This window comes from Vidua macroura, chromosome 2 (assembly GCF_024509145.1).
Source record: "Vidua macroura isolate BioBank_ID:100142 chromosome 2, ASM2450914v1, whole genome shotgun sequence".
In the NCBI taxonomy this organism is placed as follows: domain Eukaryota; kingdom Metazoa; phylum Chordata; class Aves; order Passeriformes; family Viduidae; genus Vidua; species Vidua macroura.
The window spans coordinates 2,347,236-2,366,232 of record NC_071572.1 but is presented as its reverse complement, the minus strand read 5'-3'; the positions used below and the strand labels follow the sequence as shown (position 1 = coordinate 2,366,232).

Sequence of the window (18,997 nt, the reverse complement as noted above, 5' to 3'; positions counted from 1 at the left end):
CTTTTTTTTTTTTTTATTTTAAGTGTAGCATTGACTCATTTGGTGGTGTTAAAGTGCACTTTCTACTTATCCCCAGAGGAAAGTTAGTATTCTTTTAAGTGAAACTATTTTAAAAGCAGAACACAAGCCTAAAATAAGCCAGTGTTCTCTAGAGCTCTCAGAAGGTGTAGATTTATTTACTGTAGTTAAATCATAATTAGTTCTCAGGGGATAGTGTATCTTTTAAACTGCTTTATTGCCACCATATTGGTTTTCTAAATAATCAGAAACTGCTGCTCTTATATTTTGTAGTATGAACAAAAATTCGCTGTAAGTAGAAACAAATGTTTGGAATTGCTGGTTGTCACTTGCTGAAGATAGGGACACCAAAAAAATGAGCACTTGAGGAAGAAGTGAAGAAATACAAAACCTGTGTTATCAGAACTTAAATGAACTATAGCTCTGACTTATTTCAGCCTAGCAGATAAAATAATGTTTTACATTCTCGTTTTTCAGCCAGTCATTTTTTAATATTCTAATGGGTTTGGATCAGGACTAAATGTTAACTGAAAAAAATGGTGGTGCAACGTTAACATAAAATATTACCTGATATTTAAGCCTTGATTTTCATGAATGTAGCTTAGTGTTGCAGCTGATAAGCATGTGGGGTTTTTGGTTTTTCCCCTAATTGGCAGGTTAATGTTCGAGTTGCCTGAGGAGATGGGTTTAATAGCAGTGGCTGTTCGACAAACACAAGGGAAAGGTGAGTAAATTTCCTTATTTTACTCATAAATGTGTATTAAATACACAAAACGGGACATTTTAAGTTGCATCATGAGCATTTTTCATAATGTAATCCATAGAATAAGCCTGTCCTCTTCTCCTCCCGCTCAAACTGTGGATTCAAACTGAAAACCCAAAAGTTAATAAGAGACCAAAGTAAACATTTTTCAGGATGTTTGGTGGCTTTTGCAGAAATGATTTAGTGGTCTCCTGGTTCTTGCCAAGAAAGTTTCGCCAGTCAAGAAAGCTGCCATCACTACACTCAGTGTAACACAAGTCAGAGCTCCAGATGAAAACTGAAACTGGGTTAACTGGAACAGGGCTGGGGCTTGACTTGCTCTGAGATTGAGTCTGAAGGACCTGCCTGAGCAGATAAATGTAAGCAAGTCGTGTTTCCTGCCCAGAAAAAAATGCTGGCACTTCTTTAAAAGCCACATTTATCCTGCTGGAAGAGCAGAGTGTGTGGCCCAAGAAGCTTTTCTGAGCACAAATCCATGAGAAGATGATTCCCTGGTTTCAGTGCAGGGTGCTTCAGAGTTTGGGTGCACACAGAGCATTTTCAGAAATGCTGCTCCACTTGAACAAAGCAAGATCTTCTGAAGTGTGTCTGTTAGCAGAGACCAGGAAAATCCTGGAAGCGGGGGATTTAGGACATGCTGGGAAATTCAGCAGCAGCTTGTACTTCAGAACCTCAGAATAGAATTATAGAAGGGCCTGAGCTGGAAGGGATCTTGAATATGATCTTGTTCCACCCCCTGCCACACCTTCCACAAAACCAGGTTCTCAGAGCCCCATCCAACCTGGCCTTGAACACTTACAGGGATGGGAATATTAAAAAATTCCAGGTTTTTTGAAGAACAAGCTTTGCAGTTTAACCCTTTTTTCTCTCAAAATTAGTTTGGGAACTCCATTAAAGGAACTTTTGGTACATTCTTGGATGGATGCCTTTGAATCTTTCTCTTTAGTTGTTACCTACATTCACAAAGTGATCTTTTTCATAAATGTTCTTTCCTTGAGTTGAAGTTCCCCTTTTTCCTCTCCCTGCCCAGGTCGTGGTGGAAACGTTTGGCTCAGTCCCATGGGCTGTGCCCTGTCCACTCTGCACATCTCCATCCCTCTTCATTCCAACCTGGGCCAGAGAATTCCCTTTGTCCAGCACCTGGCGTCCTTGGCAGTGGCAGAGGCAGTCAGATCCATACCAGGATATGAGGTATGTCCTTCTAATTCATCTCAAAATTCCTGGTCCCATTTCCATTAAATTCAGGTTTTAGCTGTGTCTTTTCTCTGTGGAATGGCTGAATGCACAATCCAGTTCTTCAGCACTAAGAAGAATCTAAACATTCCTAATGTTTGATTGTTGATATGTTTGAAGAAATCCAGTATCCAGAGGATGAATATTCTTTTACAGAGCTGATCAAATGCACTACACTTATTTCACTCCTAATCTTATGAAACTTAAGCCTCAGTCCTCAGCAGTAAAGAAAAAGTCAATTTTGTTTGCCCAACAATGGAGCTGATTTGTTTTGATTTTGAAGGAGAATAAGGAGGAGGGAAAAATGAATAAAACTGACAAATCCTTCTCTGCTTTTTTGCTGGTGCTGTTTCAGTGGTCACTTTATCCCTTTTAAAGGATTTTTCCAACCCTTGTTTAAGGTTGAAAACTGATTTCTAAAGCAAGAACTGAGGAGAATTGCTCTCGAGAGGGAATCAAGTGTCCTGTCATCAGTATTAAAATGAAGAACCAGTCTTCTTTATCACCTCATATATCTCCTTTTTAATGTTACCATTTCCTAATATTTGCTAACTATAAAACTTTGGTATTTTACAGAAGTAGTTAACTAAAGCATATGTTTCCTATATTACAGAAAATCAATGACTTATACACATTTACACATGAACTTTATTATAGTGGCACCCAGTAGCTTTGCTGGAGTTTAGGGTCTGTCAGCCTTTCTATTAAAACCTTCTAAATTCAGTGCTTCATAACCTGACTGGAAAAACAAAATGCTCCAGGCTAAAATTTGCAATATAAAATATTTGGCTGGAGTGGATAATTTGACCACTTAAAAACGAAGGGACAAGAGTTAGTTTTATAAAATATGGGGATGACTGGGGAAGGAGCTGATTTACGAATGGAGGTGGTTTTGCTCCTGTGTGCCTGCCCTGATGTACTGTGGCACTTTTTAATTTTATTACATTCAAGTGGAAAAAGGTGACTGAAGTTCCAAATATTGATGTAAAAAATGTAGATCATTAATGTGTGTACTGTACTGAGCATTTGGACAGTAAAGAGCTTTCTGTGACCAGGACAGATCTGCTGAACCTGAGGGGACACCAGCCCTTGGCAGGGGAGCAAAACAGAGTTAAAGGTTTAGAATCAAATATGTTACAGCAAGAAAATTTAAAAGCTTATCAAAAACTCAGTGCTTGAATTTCCCCTTTGGACTCAAGACCTGAGAGGCTTTTCTCTATGTCCCTGTCATGCCAACTGCAGCAGCCACAAACAATGGGATGATTTACAGAGTCATGGAATCATGGAATGAGTTGGGTTAGAAGGGATCTGAAAGATGATCCCATGGCAGGGACACCTCCCACTGTCCCAGGCTGCTCCAGCCCCAGTGTCCACCCTGGCCTTGGGCACTGCCAGGGATCCAGGGGCAGCCCCAGCTGCTCTGGGAATTCTATTCCAGGGCCTCCCCACCCTCCTAGGGAAGGATTTTTTCCCCAACATCCCACCTAAACTTGAGATTTTTCATTTTGAAGCCATTCCCTGTGTCCTGTCCCTGCATCCCCTGGAAATTGTCTCTCTCCAGCTTTCCTGGGGCTCCTCCAGGCCCTGCAAGGCCACCCTGAGCTCAGCCCAAAGCTTCTCCTGTGCAGGTGAACAATGCCAGCTGTGCCAGCCTTTCCTCCCAGCAGAGCTGCTCCAGCCCTCTGCTCATCCTGGAGCCTCCTCTGGGCTGGTTCCCAAAGGTCCATGCCTCAGTTTATCAGCCTCTCATGGCTTTTAGGATGGCCACAATTACTGGCTCTGCTGAACCAGCAGCAACCGAGGCCTTTGCTGTGGGTCCTGCCAGAGCAGACCTGAGGGCTCGGTTGGAAATTCCCTTGTCAGATGTTAATGCTGAGGAGGCAAATGGCCATTAAATCAAGAGGATGCTTTGCTCTCCCGTTCTGAGAACAGCAGAGTGTCTCTCTAGCGAGGGAGGACAGGAACATGCTCCATTTCCAGCGTGTTTGGTGACGTTTTGTGCGGTACCTGCTGAACCCACTCGGTGGCAAAGCCATGAGAACACCCAGCTGCCTCAGCCGCTCTTGCTGCTTGTTGTCACTTCAGGCACAGAGCTACTGTCTGCTGTCCTACAGGTGTGTGTTTCCCCCTTTGGCAGCCCTTTTATCCCTGACAGCACCATTTCACTGTGTCATACCTCCCATGTCTCCAGAGTCCCCTAAAAACCTTTCCCCAGCGCGGGGAGCCGAGTTCTTTCCCATAACGAATAGGAGCTGGTGATACTTTCCCTCAGAGTGCTTTGATAGCAGAATCAGGTAGTATTTCCTGTCAGTGGACGTGTCATGGACTCCTCCCTGGCCTTTAAATCTGTCAGGAAAGTAGACACGGACCCAGGTGCAGCTTTCACACATCCTGTAAAGGGATTTCATCCCCTACAATAGGAGGGAATGCGACTCTTGTAGGCCTGGAGCACCTCCCATAATTTGCCCCCGGGGATGCAGCAGTCACGGGCACTGTTTCAAACTGCAGGAAGCACATTTGCTTTCTTTTTGTGTTTAAGTAGCCAGTGCAAAGTTCAGCTCAGCCCTGTGGTTTCAACAAAAGCTGCTCTGTGGGGCTGGGACGTTGTCACACAGCTCACTTTGTGTTTCCAGCCCCGCGGCGCTGCCGAGAGCGGGGATAGCTTTGGGATGTTTCTGAAGTATTTATGTGGTTGGGAACTGGGATTTCTGCTGTCTGCTGAGTTTCCTTTCCGAAATTCAGGATGTCACTGTCTCCTTGGCTGCTACTGATGCCTTGGGAAGGCTGAGCTAGAGGAGAGGCTAGACAGAGCTAAAGAATAAAGCAGGGATTTATGAAAAGGATCTCCTCCATGGATCCACCTTGGGCAGCAGCAGAGCCCAGCCAGGGCTGCACCCAAGAGGAACCAAAATGGTCCCAAAATGCACGAGCGCTCCTGGGGGCTCTCACTGGGATCAGCTCTGCTCCATTTGCACCTTGCAGTTCATTGTCCCATTCCAGCTTTAGCCCAGGCACTCCCATCCTGCTTGTTTTTCTCTCTCCAGCCCACGCTGTTTGTGCTCCTGGGCCTGAGCTTTGGATCATTTGTCCTTGGTGCCCAGCTGGAGCAGGAATTGTTTTGTCTCCCTGCTCTGTGAACAGAGCTCACCATCCCGATATGAAGCTCAGACCCACACACTAAAGCAGCACAGAATATGAAACATACAGAAGCTCAAACCTGAGGCATCAGTTCCTCAGGCAGGGTCACATTTTCTGTAGCATTTGTGGAGCCCTTCAGTAGGTTCTCATTATGAGGAGCAGTTGACAGCAGCACTTTGGGTGTGGCAAAGAGGTAGAGAAAATTCTCCCCCTGTGCCCCCTCAGGTGAGAGCCCACCTGCAGAGCTGCCCCAGCCCTGTCCCAGCCCAGGGAGGAGCTGGAGCTGCTGCAGAGAGCCCAGAGGAGGCTCCAGGATGAGCAGAGGGCTGGAGCAGCTCTGCTGGGAGGAAAGGCTGGCACAGCTGGCATTGTTCACCTGCACAGGAGAAGCTTTGGGCTGAGCTCAGGGTGGCCTTGCAGGGCCTGGAGGAGCCCCAGGAAAGCTGGAGAGAGACAATTTCCAGGGGATGCAGGGACAGGACACAGGGAATGGCTTCAAAATGAAAACTCCCAAGTTTAGGTGGGATGCTGGGAAAAAAAATCCTCCCTAGGAAGGTGGGGAGGCCCTGGAATAGAATTCCCAGAGCAGCTGGGGCTGCCCCTGGATCCCTGGCAGTGCCCAAGGCCAGGTTGGACACTGGGGCTGGAGCAGCCTGGCACAGTGGGAGGTGTCCCTGCCATGGCAGGGGTGGCACTGGGTGGGCTTTAAGGTCCTTCCAACCCAAACCATTCTGGGATTCTCTACAGACTATGGAGTGATGGATGAGCCATAAATGTCTCTGAATGTCTGGTTTTGTTTCTTTAGGACATTGAGCTGCGAGTTAAGTGGCCAAATGATATTTACTACAGTGATCTGATGAAGATTGGTGGAGTTCTGGTAAACTCAACACTCATTGAAACAACATTTCATATTCTCATTGGTAAATGTCTATTTTGAAGCTTTCCTTTGCTGCTTTTTTTTTGGATGATTTTGTTATCAGTGTCTGTATCAGTAAAAATGGCAACGACGAGAACAAATAATGACAGCAGGCATAAAGAAATAAAGCACAACATTAGATTCAGAGGAAGCACAAAGAGTAAATGTTTTCATTCTTCTTAATAATTCCATATGCTTGACAAGTCCAACATAAATGCAAGCATCTGGATTGGTGTAGTAGAGTTCAAAGGAAGAGCATTACATGGGAGAGGGAAGTTGTCCTCCTTGATTTATTGCAAAACCAGTGGAATATACTGAAAACTCCATCCTTTTTTCCCAATTTATGGATTTTTTGGAACATGACAAAGAGTTAAATGAAGAACATGCCTTTTAAATCAGAAGAAGAGCTACGTACACAGAGTAATGTTTTCATTTTTTTAATTATTGAGATGTTTTTATCATCTCTAGTCCGATAATCATCCTGCTGTTTGATAAGGAAGTTTTCCCCTAAGCTTCCCAGATCTGCTTAGAAACCTGCCAGATTCTGGTTCAAAAAGTAATGGGCCCTGCTGTGTCTGAAAAACTGAAAGAAAATTCCTTAGCAAGTCTAAAAGGGTAAAGAAAAAGATGATATTTGCTGTTTGAATGTGGGCACATTCAAATGTGTGCACGAGTGAAGTATCCTGCAAAGATGGAGTGCTCATGATGTTGCTTCTGTCAAAGTTCTGTGATTTTAGAGGTGCAAGCAAGAAAAGAGTTGAAGAAGTCACCTCTTTCTGTGAAACATGCCCAGACGTGGCATTTTCTGTTCAATTTTATACCTTCATTTTGGAAATAATCGACTCGAACAGAATGGAAATTGCACAGAAACTTAAGAAATCTCTCTGTGCCCCATCAACCATTTACAGCTTCCGTGTTTTCCTACAGCCTGCTTCACACAAGGAAAGCAGAAATACATCCAAAAATAGATCATTATATCAAGTATCCCTTAAGCACTGCACATATTTGGTTTGGACCTTTTGATTCTTACCCTAAACATCAAAATATTCCAATTCAAACGGAGACTTTCTGTGTCCATTCTCTCTGATACCCACCTGGTAGGTTTGAGGTATAGATAAATGCCCATTTTCATCAGTCTGTTTTCACCTGGGAGCTTTTAAAATTGAAACTTCCTCGCTCCATGTGAGTCCAAGGATCTTTTCCATCATTCCAGTGCTGTGTTTCCCTGGGAGTTCTTGAGGGGCCTCATGACATTTAAGTTTTTGTGTTAGTAGGAGTGATGGGATTCAGCTTCCCCAACAGGAAAGGTGTGTCAGATCCATCACCCCTTTCCCAAAGGATCCTCTCCTAGACAGAACCCCAGGATCCCTGAGGTTGGAAAAGCCCTCCCAGCCCATGGAGTGCCCACCTTGTCCCCAACCCAGAGCTCTGAGTGCCACCTCCAGGCACTGAACTCGCTCTTTCCATGGCGTTCCTAAGAATCTCCCATCAATGAGGATAATGGTGGAAATCAAAGATCATCTCTGTGGCTTCACTGCTCCAAGGAGGAGTTCAGGAGAATAAGATCAAAGGCCAGCCTGCATTTTCACTGCTCAAACCTCGCAGGTGACACGCTTCACGCTGAGACTTCTAAACACAGTATGAAAAAAAAACAACCAAAAAACCTTTTTTTTTTCCAATCTGAAATTTAAAGTTGAAGAACTTTACGGTGTTGGGACTTCTGGAGGAGGAGTTCTGAGAAGAACATTCACCATTAATGTGAGGGCCAGACTCGGAGCAGGCGGAGGAGCCAAGCACCAGAGGAATGCAGGGGACAGCCAGCGAGCGTGACCGGCGAGCGCTCCTCTGCCTCTGCTCAGGCACGTCCAGATCCTCATGGATCCACCACTGGAACATCCATCAGCCACACCAGCACGGCAGGGGCACTGCAGAATGCTCACTTCTCTCGTGCACACTGCAGAGGTGCCCCCAGAGCCCTGAGCACCTCGTGGTTTTTAAATTTCCTGGCTGCCTTTTCCCCTTCGCCGTGCCCGTTCCCAGGTGTTGGGGCTCCTCGTCGCAGGGTGGCTGTTGTGTCCCACTTTTTGGATTTCTGAGCGGTGATGCTGAGGCTGCTGATGGACCCCAAGACCCTGTGACCCCCTCAGTGGCCACGGTGCCTCTGTTCCCTCACGCTGTATGGGAGTGCAGACGGCTGAGTTGGGATTTGCTGGCACAGCTCGTTGCATTTCCCAGTTAATTTTCCTTTATCTCTTTCCAGTAACCCATTTCAGCTCGTTTCCACAGGACTGGTGTGTTGGGATCACCGTGCTTTGTTTGTGTGCATTCCCTGACCTGTTAAAAATCAAAAGCTCCTTTTAGCTGAAGAGATCCTTCTCAAAGTTAACACAAATTATGAATTGTTAACAGCAAATTTACAAACCAAGACATCTGCACCTCCTTGCAGATGGAGCTGCATCATGTCCAAACCTGACTGACAGACAGGGGGTTTTATCCCAAGTGTCTGAGGAAAGAAAAAAAGCCCAAAATTATTAGGAGAAAAAAATAAACAGGTAATACAATATACTTCTTTACATCCCTCAAAGCCTGTTTCAGCAGGCTGCAGAAAAGGCCCCAAGAGCCATATTTAAACAAGGGAGGCATTCTGCCAACTCAGAATTTGGGAACTCCAGCTGGAGAAATCTCAGTGAGAGGCTTGAGGCTTCTAAAGGATATGCTGTGGTGAGATAGATTAGGCAAACTGGAGTCTTACACAGTTAAAATCAAATCTTCTGGGCTTTCCTGAGCAAGCCAAACAAGGCTTATCAGCTGAGTGGAAAATCTGGGTTTTTGGAAAGGGCACTCAGCTCACTGCACTAAACAGAAAGGTCTCTGAGCTAAATTTTAGACTGGGAGATAAAACTCCATCTTAGGGTAGGATCAGTTGTTCTCTGAGTGGGCTGAGGACCTGCCAGGGAGTACAAGAGTGTCTCACATGGGTGGTTTTGGAACCAAGGTGCAGTTTATCCTCTCCCAGCCCTCACTGGTGGGATGGGGTGTGGGTGAAAGGCTGTGCTGGATTTGCCTCTGTAATTCTGAGGAGGCTTTTTGAGGACAAAGAGCAAAATCTGAGCTGAAAATTGTAATTACAACAGTAAGAAGATTCAAAGGTGTAAGAGACTGAATGAAGCCAGCTCTGGGAGCCATCCTGAGGGATAATTGTAGGGAGCAGATGAATTAAGTGCTGGCTGTGGTGGTAACAAAGAGTTTGTCTCTTTGATTGTGTCCTTCTCTTTGTCTTCTCCAGGCTTTGGATTTAATGTGAATAACAGCAACCCCACCATCTGCATCAATGACCTCATTGCAAAGTTTAACAGGGAAGAGGGGACAGAGCTGAAGCCTCTGAGTGCAGACTGTCTCATTGCAAGGACGGTGACTGTGCTGGAGAGGCTCATAGAGATTTTTCAGGAGAAGGGGCCCAATGGAGTTCTTCCCCAGTACTACAAGTATTGGGTACACAGGTAAGAATCCTCAAACTTTTATTTTAATAAAATTGGTGGGAGAACTCGGATATTTTGTCTCTTTCCACAAAATTCCCTTTGATATGAGTGAATAATTTAAAATACGCTCCTAAGCGGGATGCACATTTTTAAGGGAGAATTAAAGTAGCACATAATAAACCAGTGACTAGCATGAGTTAAAGAATGCTTCCAGGTATTTTACATGTATCATCTCCAAACAAAGGGAATTTGGAATGATTTGGTTTGAGATGGATGAAGCTGCTGTACTTTCAAGAGGAAAAAACAAACAGACTTTGGATTAACTCCAACTCCGTTCCACAAAAGGAAATTAAAGCGGGTAGAAAATGCTGCTGCAAGTCATTCTGGGTAAAGAACCAGTGAGGTGGGGAATGAAATATTCTGTTAGAGGGTGAAGCCTTTCCTGTGAGGGTGGGGAGGCCCTGGCACAGAGAAACCCTGGCTGCCCCTGGATCCCTGGAGTGCCCAAGGCCAGGTTGGACACTGGGGCTTGGAGCAGCCTGGGACAATGGAAGCTGTCAGGGTTGGAGTAGGATGATCTTTAAAGTCCTTTCCATCCCAAACCATTCCATGATCCTTTTAATGATTCTGGTGAGTCCTCTGAGGTGATTTTGATGCCTTGGAGTGGCTCCCTAGAACAGAGGCTAGACAAGATTAAGAGAATAAGAGCAGGTATTTATTAAAGGCCTCCACAGACACACCTGGGGCAGTCAGAAACCTCCCAGAGGCCTCACCCAGGCTGGACAATGGTCACACACAATTATAAGTTTGGTCCATTTCCATATCAGGAGTTAATTCTCCAATTACAGCTTCAGGTAATGAAGTCATTAACCCCAAGTTTTCTCTCTCCCAATTCACTTTTGTTTATCCTTTTCAGGGCCTGAGGCTGTAGGGTGTCCCTGGATTTCAGGCCTAGAGGGATTGTTTTGTCTGACCAAAACGTGAAGACAGTAACTAACACTTTCTAAGGAGTTTAGAGTTATGCACTAATGCAGTACAGGATTGGAAAAACAGGAAAGCTGAAATCTTAAGGCATCAGTTTTAACTGCTCAGTGTCCATGAGCTGTTGTCTTGGTTTGAAAAGACAGGTGCCTGCTGAGGAAGGGAGAAGCCTCACTTGAAACAGAAAATGTAAACCCCCTCCTCTGAATTATTGTAATTTTGAAATTAAGAGGCTTTCAGGTAAAGATATGGCAAGAGGAATAACAGTTATTTATTAGGGAAAAAATAAAAGTAAAATACAAATGCAGGAATACAAAACAACCCTGCCAGGGTCAGAGCAGGCGGGTGGGTCAGGGTGGTGGCAGCAGTGCCATTCCATGGGGGCTCAGCCCTCCTGCAGTGCCAGCTGTGCTTCTGCTGGAGCAGGATCCTGGACAAGCCTGGAGTTTTCCTCTGGAGCTCCAGGGCTGCTGGAGATGGGCCTGGGCTTCCTCTGGGAATGCAGTGGGGAAGGAAGCTGCTCCTCTGGGAATGCAGTGGGGCAGAAAGCTGCTCCTCAGGGAATGCAGTGGGGCAGAAAGCTGCTCCTCTGGGAATGCAGTGGGGCAGAAAGCTGCTCCTCAGGGAATGCAGTGGGGCAGAAAGCTGCTGCTGTGGGAATGGGTACAGGCTGCTGTGGTGTTGCAGAGCTCAGATTGTATCCAGGTAGGAATGCTTGGCTCCTCCCCTGGGCACAGCATCTCCCCATGGGATGATGGAATTTTCTCAGCAGGGACACTCACTGGCCATGAACAGGAGATAATTAATAATTAATGGCCCATGGACAGAAGATAATTAATAATTACTGGCCCATGAACAGAAGAGATCTCCTGGAGGGAGGATTGGCTGTGGGAGAGATAAAGAAAAAACTGCCCAGGGAACAGCAGAGAACTGCCCCAGCTCTGACAGATGGGGACAGAACACAACCCCAGCCAGATCCTGCATTTCCCACCAGGACAGTTGCTGACAGAATTCTCTGTTTCAGCGGGAAGCAGGTGCGGCTCCGCAGCGAGGACGGCCCGCTGGCCTGGATTGTTGGGATTGATGACTATGGATACCTCCAGGTGCACGAGGAGGGCAAGGGCGTGGAGTCTGTGCACCCTGATGGCAACTCCTTTGACATGCTGAGGAACCTCATCGTCCCCAAGCACTGACAGGAACTCTTTAGTACTGGGCACTGTAGCCTCAACCTGTTCAAGGTGGGAAGGGTAACTGAAAGTTTGATTTTTCCTTCTGATTTTCTGCTTTGTGTTTGGCCTGGGTAACGTCAGCAGCTGAAAAGAGGTGGTGATCTCACAGCTGAAGGCCTTTATTCTTTTCATTAACTTTAAAACACGCCTCTGTTTCCGTTCTTTGTAAGGATCTGTTCTTTTGCAAGGATTGCAAAGGAATATTTGTGCTGAACAGAACTTTCTCTTCATTTGCACCCTGTACTGGAGAGACTGAAGTGGCTCAGTATTTCCTTTTTTTTTTTTTAATTTTGTTACTGTGTGATTTAGCACAGTGCAGGACAATATTTACTTTTTTACTTTTTTTTTTTTTTTTTTTTAACTAAATTCTGTTTTTCTGTGTTGTCTGCACTAAAACCAGCTGGAACATCACATATTCCTGAATTGCTGGGATCACCACTGTGCTTAATTCCAGGTCTGAGTGAAGATCCTTGCTGATTTGGTTCTTCTCTGTGTAGACCTCCACAATAATTTACCAACCTGTGCTTTGATCTCAGGTCTGCAACTCTTAATGGCTGCCTTGAGTTTTTGGGAGAGTATTCCATCAGCACTTGGGAACTGTGCTTGGTTATCCAAGTGATTGCACTCTGCTCTCCTCAGTCAGCTGGATCTGAGTAAATCATCTCATCTGTCCTTCAAATCATGGTTTTCCAAGAGGTTTCAGGAAGAAAAACCCACTGGAGCAGTGTCACACCCAGGATATTGTAGAATCTCACCTCAGGGGATGGAACTTGTAATTAATTTCTAATTTAATGGTAATTATATCATTATCTCAATGAAGTTAAGTGAATAAATAAAGGGAATAAATCAAAGTCCCTGCTGCAGTGAGAAAGAGAAATCACACCGTTCCCCCGGGTCCAAAGTCTCTTCCACACCCTTTTGTCACCCCCTTTCCCAAGCCAGTGTCTGGGTTTGCTGCTAAGCACTAAAAGCAAGAGCTTTAACCCCTGCTGACCTGCAAGCAGCTCATTTTTGGGGCTGCCTGCACATTTCCAGGCAGGGGGAACAGCCTGGGAATTCTCCTGGAGCAGCCACGTGGGAGCTTGGTGAGGTTTTCTCCCAAGGAGACTTGGCCACCACAGCCCCCCCAAAAAATCCCGTGCCAACCAGGCTTGTCCCAAGTGTGATGTGGCCACCTTAATTTCTTTTTTTTTCATGGTGGATCATCCAGATTGGTTTCCAGAAAGGAAACTGCTGTCTTCTAGCCAGAAATGGGGTTTTTAGGTTAAAGTTCACCTCATAAACAATCCAAACATTTTAGATTGTTTCAGCTCCAAAGCCAAGGAGTCTTAAAACAAGGAAACTTGCCTGTAATGGTAATTTTGACCAATCCTCACATATTAGGGTTTAGGTGGTTTGGCAGCAAGAGTAGAAATTAAATTGTCCCTGTTAAATTTAGGATTTTATGCTCCATCTCACAGAAGATTTGTCCTGATTGTCCAAACCCTGCTGGGTTTTTTTTTTTTCCCCCATGATCCAAATCACGTGAGGCTGCACACCAGCATCTCCTAGAACTGCACACACACAGCTGTTAATTGCCATAATTAAAATGCTACACCAAGTTTAGCTTTTCCCCACCAGATGCTTTCAAAACTGCTTCGGGCTGAGAAGGTTTCACAGCTGCCTTTGATACCAGAATTCAATATTAATGCATGTTGTAATCAACTGAGACTCCAGTCTGGCTTAATAAAGTAAAAAGAAGAAACCAGATAGATCTATATTTATAGATCCAAATAGATCTATATTTATATATAGATCTAAAAAAAAAATTGGGTGTGCACATGCACACTCACATCTTCCTGCTGCATCCTCATTTATTTTCTGCCTTTTCCTTCACGAGCAAACTGTACTGCTGCAGGAAAGCAGAGCTCTGGTGCTGCTTTTCCAGCCACAGAGTTTTACAAAACTTCACCTCGACCCAGAATTTGCAGCTAAAACAGTCTCAGCTTTAGGATTTGCCTGTAGGCAGTTTGGGGTTTTGTTCCTGTTCCACACAGACTGGGAAGTGCCTGGAGGGATTGAACAACCAGGTCGTGCCTCAGGCCGGGGCTTGAATGGCTTCCTTAAAACTTCCTTAAAACTTCCTTAAAACTTCCTTAAAACTTCCTTCTCCCTTCACCGGGGACACAAAAAAATATGGAGAAAATGATAAAACATGGGAATTTTGGAAGGGCAGAACAAGTTTGTAAAGCTTTAGTGGCTGAGCAGCAGCAGAGAGATTTTTTTTTTAACAGCAAAATGCTGCAAACATTTCCTGGCTGCTGTTGGTCCTTTTGTAGCTGCCTTAGTGATGAGCTGGTTCTGTTCTCACTGGGAGCTGTCAGGTTATTCCCAACATTTTTGCACTGGGAAGAAACTTGGAGTGGAATTTCCTTGCCACAAGAGAGAGCTGCCCAACCCTGGATGTGCCAGAGCGCGGGGAGGTGCTGTGGGAGCCACTTTGCCTTTTCAGTGGCTTCTTCTGGTGTCTCCTGGATTTGGATGAAGGATTTGCTGCTTTCCCTTGGGAAGAACCAAAGACAAGGAGAGTTCCCATGGGACAGAGAGCAGCTGGACGAAGTCCTTGTGGGTGAGTCCCTGGAGAAGTCCCTGACTCTCTGTCAGGTGGAGCCTGACTCTTCCTCTGCCGAACAGAAAGCCGCAACATTTTTGCAGGAAAATCCTTGTTTTTCGTGTGTGACAGACAAATGTGGTGTGGGGTGTCCCTGGATGTGGGGCTGGAGAGATCCAGCCAGCTCCAGGCCCAGGAATAATGCACTGAAAATGTTTCATTTCGTTCAGCTGTCTGGATTAGTAAAACACCTCTTCCATTGTGAGGCTGAGGTCATATCTTAAACTATTTTCTTGATGAAGTGCTTTCAAAAAACCCATTTATTACCATGTCCGTATTTCTGGGACTTCATTTTTTTTTTTTTTTTTTTCCCTGCTGGGCTCTGGTAGAACATTTCTCATGGTGAAAACATTTGTGGAGGTTGTTTATTGATAGGAAAACTTCTGGGTGTGTTGGCACGTGTGCGAGTCCAGGGTGGGTCGTGCCCAGTCAGCAACAAAGCTGCTTCCAAAGGTTTGAAAAAGTAATAATGTACTTCACATTTCAGAGTCCAGGCAGCACATCCTGCCTCTAATAAAGCTTTTATAAGGCTTCAGAGCTTTTTTTTTTTTTTTTTTTTTTTTAATATATCCAACAAATCAAGGGCTATTACCTGGAAATAATATTAAAGCATTTAATTCTTTATGCTGCTGCTTCACTGTGCAAAAATTCATTTCTTTGCTTTCTCTGATTCAGCTGCGTCAGCAGCCTGAAAAAAAAAAGAAAAAATACTTTTTGCAACTCTTTGGAGATCTCTACAATCAAACTCTCTGTCGTGGGAAAGATTTGTGCTGGTTCCTGGGGGGAACTGGTTTGATAAGAACATTTGCATGCCTAAGTGGTGGTGGGGATGCACTGCCTTGATCAGACACCAAAGAAATTAAACCTGGGCCCAGGAAAGGGCAGAGGTCAAAAAATGATGGAAAAAAAAAGAACTGCAGGGAAGAACTGTCAGGTGTTGAGTGTCTCATTACTGATTCTGTGTTCTTTGCATTTTCCAAGTGTCTTCATTTAAAATGCAACGTGGCAAAAATACAATAAATTTTTTAAAATCTCTGTGTGTTTTTTTATAGCACATTATTTGTCAATATAGAACATGTCACACTTGAAATAAATTTTCAAATATGCACCACTGTCCTTTGTGAAATACTTTGTTTTGTATTTAAAAAAAAAAAAAAAGAAATTCAACTCAGTTTTCCTTTGGCTACAGGATTTTATTAACATTTTAACGTTTTTGTTTTACAGAATAAATAAGCAAAAATGCTTTACACTTTTAGGGAATACATATATAATTCTGAGCTTGAATAGGTTGGTTGGGTTGCGTGCTTCTTCACCTACACTTGCCAAATAGCTTTTATCTGCATCATATTAAAAAAAAAAAAAAAGCAAAATCTAACCTTCAGGAAAAAACTGGAATAACAACATTTCCCATTTCCTCTGTGGCGTTTTTGAAGTGTGACTGAAATGCTGCGAAAAAAAAGAATTTATGTCTTGAGATTTCTGGAGAAATTCTGGCAGATTTCCCATTCATTGGCACTTTCAGTGATTAATCCCCAATTTTGCACCTGTTGTGCTGGATTTCCTTAAATTGCCTTTTTCAAATCACAGGGCACAGAGAGCTGGGGACAGATCTGTGCCTTTTCCACCTTGTTTTATTTCCATTGCACTGCTTCCAAAACTTGGAGACCTCACTATGGGATTCACTTTTCCAGCTTCACCTGGGTCTGGTGGAAGATTCCCTGACTGGCAGAGGGTTGGAATGAGATCTTGAAAGTCCCTCCCAACCCAAATTTTCTATGGTTTTGGTAAAATATTCCCTCTTTCACTCTTTTTCTCCCATTTTCCATGATTTTCTTGCCAAGTCTGAACTCCTCTGAGAGTTAAAATCTTGTGAAGTCTCACGACAAAGGAGTGGCTCAAATACTAAAGAGAAATGAGGTTATTTTTCATAATATATTTCAATTCACATTCCCTTTCAGTGCCATCATTTTTTTTTTCATTATTGAAAACATTTTTCATTATTAAAGCACTGCCACTGTGATGGAAGTGCCCTGTTCTGCACTATGATTTTGCTGAGAACATCTGTAATTTAACTGACCAAAAAATCCTATTTTTCTCCCAATGTAATTTACTCCCAGATGGGAACATGGAATTGCTGTTTAAATCTTGGAGAACGTCAGGGAAAAAAAAAAAATCCTTCCCACATTTGCTTTTGCCATCTTTTCTGCACCTTCCCCTGCATTATCAGCTGTGAGTTCTTAATTGGTTCATTATTGCCTCGCAGGGAAATTTCCTGTGCCTGGGCATCACCTCCCCTAAAACACCTGGGGGAGAATGATGGAACACCTCCTCTGCTCAGGCTGCTGGAATAAAGCCTGGAAGTGGGAATAACAAGGTGGAAAAATACCGAGCTGCGAAATATCAATGGCGTTTTTCTCAAGCAAAGCCTCATTTTTGTGTTTTTATAGCAAGCAGGACTTCCAGGAACACCCAAATGCAGCGGTGCCACTAATGAGGGGAGAAAGTGCAGCAGGAGAGGTTGGGCATCAGGTTTCTTTTTAATGATGCCAACCATGCCAGTGGCTCCTTTGTGGGGCATGGGTTTAATTTAATTGAACAAAATTAACCCAGGAGTCTCAGCATAATTATCTTTTCAGGAGTTGGGGTCGTTTATGAGGAGCAGGGGCTGGGAGGGCTCTGAACCACAGCCACTGGGAAAGCAGCCGGTGTCTCCTGGCTTTGATTTATGGGGTCAGCATGATTATAATCCACATTTACAGCTTTTCTGGAGACTTGCCAGCTTCTCCAGCACTGAACAAACTGAGGTTACACAGGGAGTGACTGTGCTGGTTTGGTTCTTTTTTTTTTTTTGTAATCACTGATTTGGCTTTTTTTCTTCTGTCTAGCACAAAAAGTATTTTTCATGCAGTTGAAAACAACAGCTGAGAGTGTTCAGTTCAAGTTCATTTTTCAAGTGAATATTAATTTGATAAGAAAGGTTTCTCTGTTAACCTTTAATAGGAAGCAATGAAAAAAAAATACTGAAAATTGTTTTCAAGCCTTTGCTTTTGAAGTATTTTTGTGTACTCATAGCAATAAATATTCACACACAGAAGGAAATAACTTTATTGCTGTATTCTAATGGAAAATTCCCTGCCCATTTCAGAGGCTTGGAACTGCTGGGTGAGCTTTAAGGTCCCTCCTAACCCAGACCATTCTAAGATGAATTATTACTGCATAGATAAGATGGAGAACGTGGAGTTTTTAGGGCTGAGTATTGCATTATGATTTTTCTGACAAGGTGCAATCCATGAGCAAGTGTTTTCTCCATATTATACAGACCAGATAAGAATTTTCTTCAAATAATTACGGAATGGTTTGGGTTGGAAGGAACCTTAAAGCTCACCCAGGGAACCTTCCACTATCCCAGGGTGCTCAAGGTTTTTCAGTGAAGTTCTCTTTAGAGTCTGATGAGAGAAAGTTTGAAAAATTCTGAATTAAGCTTGGATTGGGGTAAGAAATGGAGCTCAGTGAGATCTAGAGCCACATTTATTGTTTAGGGAGCCTTTTGTTGTTTTATCCACTCACAATGTTTGGGGAAATGGCTGAAAACCACCGTGGGCTGAGTGTTGTCAGTTAAACTCACACAGATCCATCCTCTGCAAAGAATTAAAAATAAAGGGGTGAAAATCTATTCCTGGCTGGCTGGGCCAAACGTGAGTGTTTCAAATGTGCTGTTTGGGATTTGTGAAGTGCTCCAACCAGGGAATTCCAGCCCTACCTTTGTGCTGACAACAGGATTTATGCTGGAGGAAGTTCAGCGTGTTAAGAGCTGGAATTTTCAAAGCTCACAATTCTACGGGTAAGTTCAGAATAAGGCAGAAATCTTCATTATTCTCTTGACTATAAAGAAAACATTTCTGGTGCTATTATTAAGATGTATTTGTGACTGGCTGGGTTGAAAATCTGCACAGGCTTCCCCCAGAATACTCAGGGAAACACAGGATTTAGGAGTTTCCTTTTCTTATTTGTGGGGAATTAGTTCCTGCTCCATAATTTGTCCCAATTTGCCATGACAAGACCTGTAACCCTGTAAAACCTATCTTTGTACCTATTAATTTGTCATATTGTCCCTTGTCAAGATAAATGGTGGTGGCAACAATCTCAGAACACGGAAATCTGTGTTAAATAAATCAAATTTAGGGTTGATTTATTTCGTTTTAAAACTTTTTTGGTAATTAATAAATAAGATTTTTTTTTCTGTTTGGGTAGGACAGCTGTGTTGTGGTTGTTCAAAATCACCACTCTCTCAAGAAAGTCCATTTGTCAGGGGGTTGGGTGGAGAGTTGATGCGAGGTTTCACACAATTTGTCAAAAAAACCCTAAACTAGAATGTATATTTTATGATAATGATTTAAAAAAATCTTGAGTTTTGACCCTTATTTTAAGTAAGGGTCAAGGAAAAAAAAAAAATGTTCTTCATATAAACCTCTGCATATAACACCTCTCGTTTCCTTCTGCTGCACACTATAAAATAACAAAAATAAGATCTGGAACTTGGCTTCTCCCTGGCACCAGAGCTGTATCGGGGGCGCCGAAGCACGGCAGGGG

The 18,997-nt window shown here is 43.8% G+C and overlaps 1 protein-coding gene across 3 annotated transcripts in view; it reads left to right on the top strand.

Moving 5' to 3' along the window:
• The window catches only part of HLCS (holocarboxylase synthetase), a 120,139-nt gene extending 104,697 nt beyond the window's left edge, over nucleotides 1-15,442 (top strand). For 2 of the 3 annotated variants that reach the window (XM_053970584.1, XM_053970586.1), the window contains exons 7-11: nucleotides 675-742; nucleotides 1,812-1,972; nucleotides 5,958-6,072; nucleotides 9,355-9,568; nucleotides 11,553-15,442. In XM_053970584.1, coding sequence (XP_053826559.1) covers nucleotides 675-742; nucleotides 1,812-1,972; nucleotides 5,958-6,072; nucleotides 9,355-9,568; nucleotides 11,553-11,721 — 727 coding nt within the window. In that variant the 3' untranslated portion in view covers nucleotides 11,722-15,442. The remainder of the gene's footprint in view (nucleotides 1-674; nucleotides 743-1,811; nucleotides 1,973-5,957; nucleotides 6,073-9,354; nucleotides 9,569-11,552) is intronic. The other variant, XM_053970585.1, reaches the window with a different exon arrangement.
• Nucleotides 15,443-18,997: the final 3,555 nt, after the last annotated feature.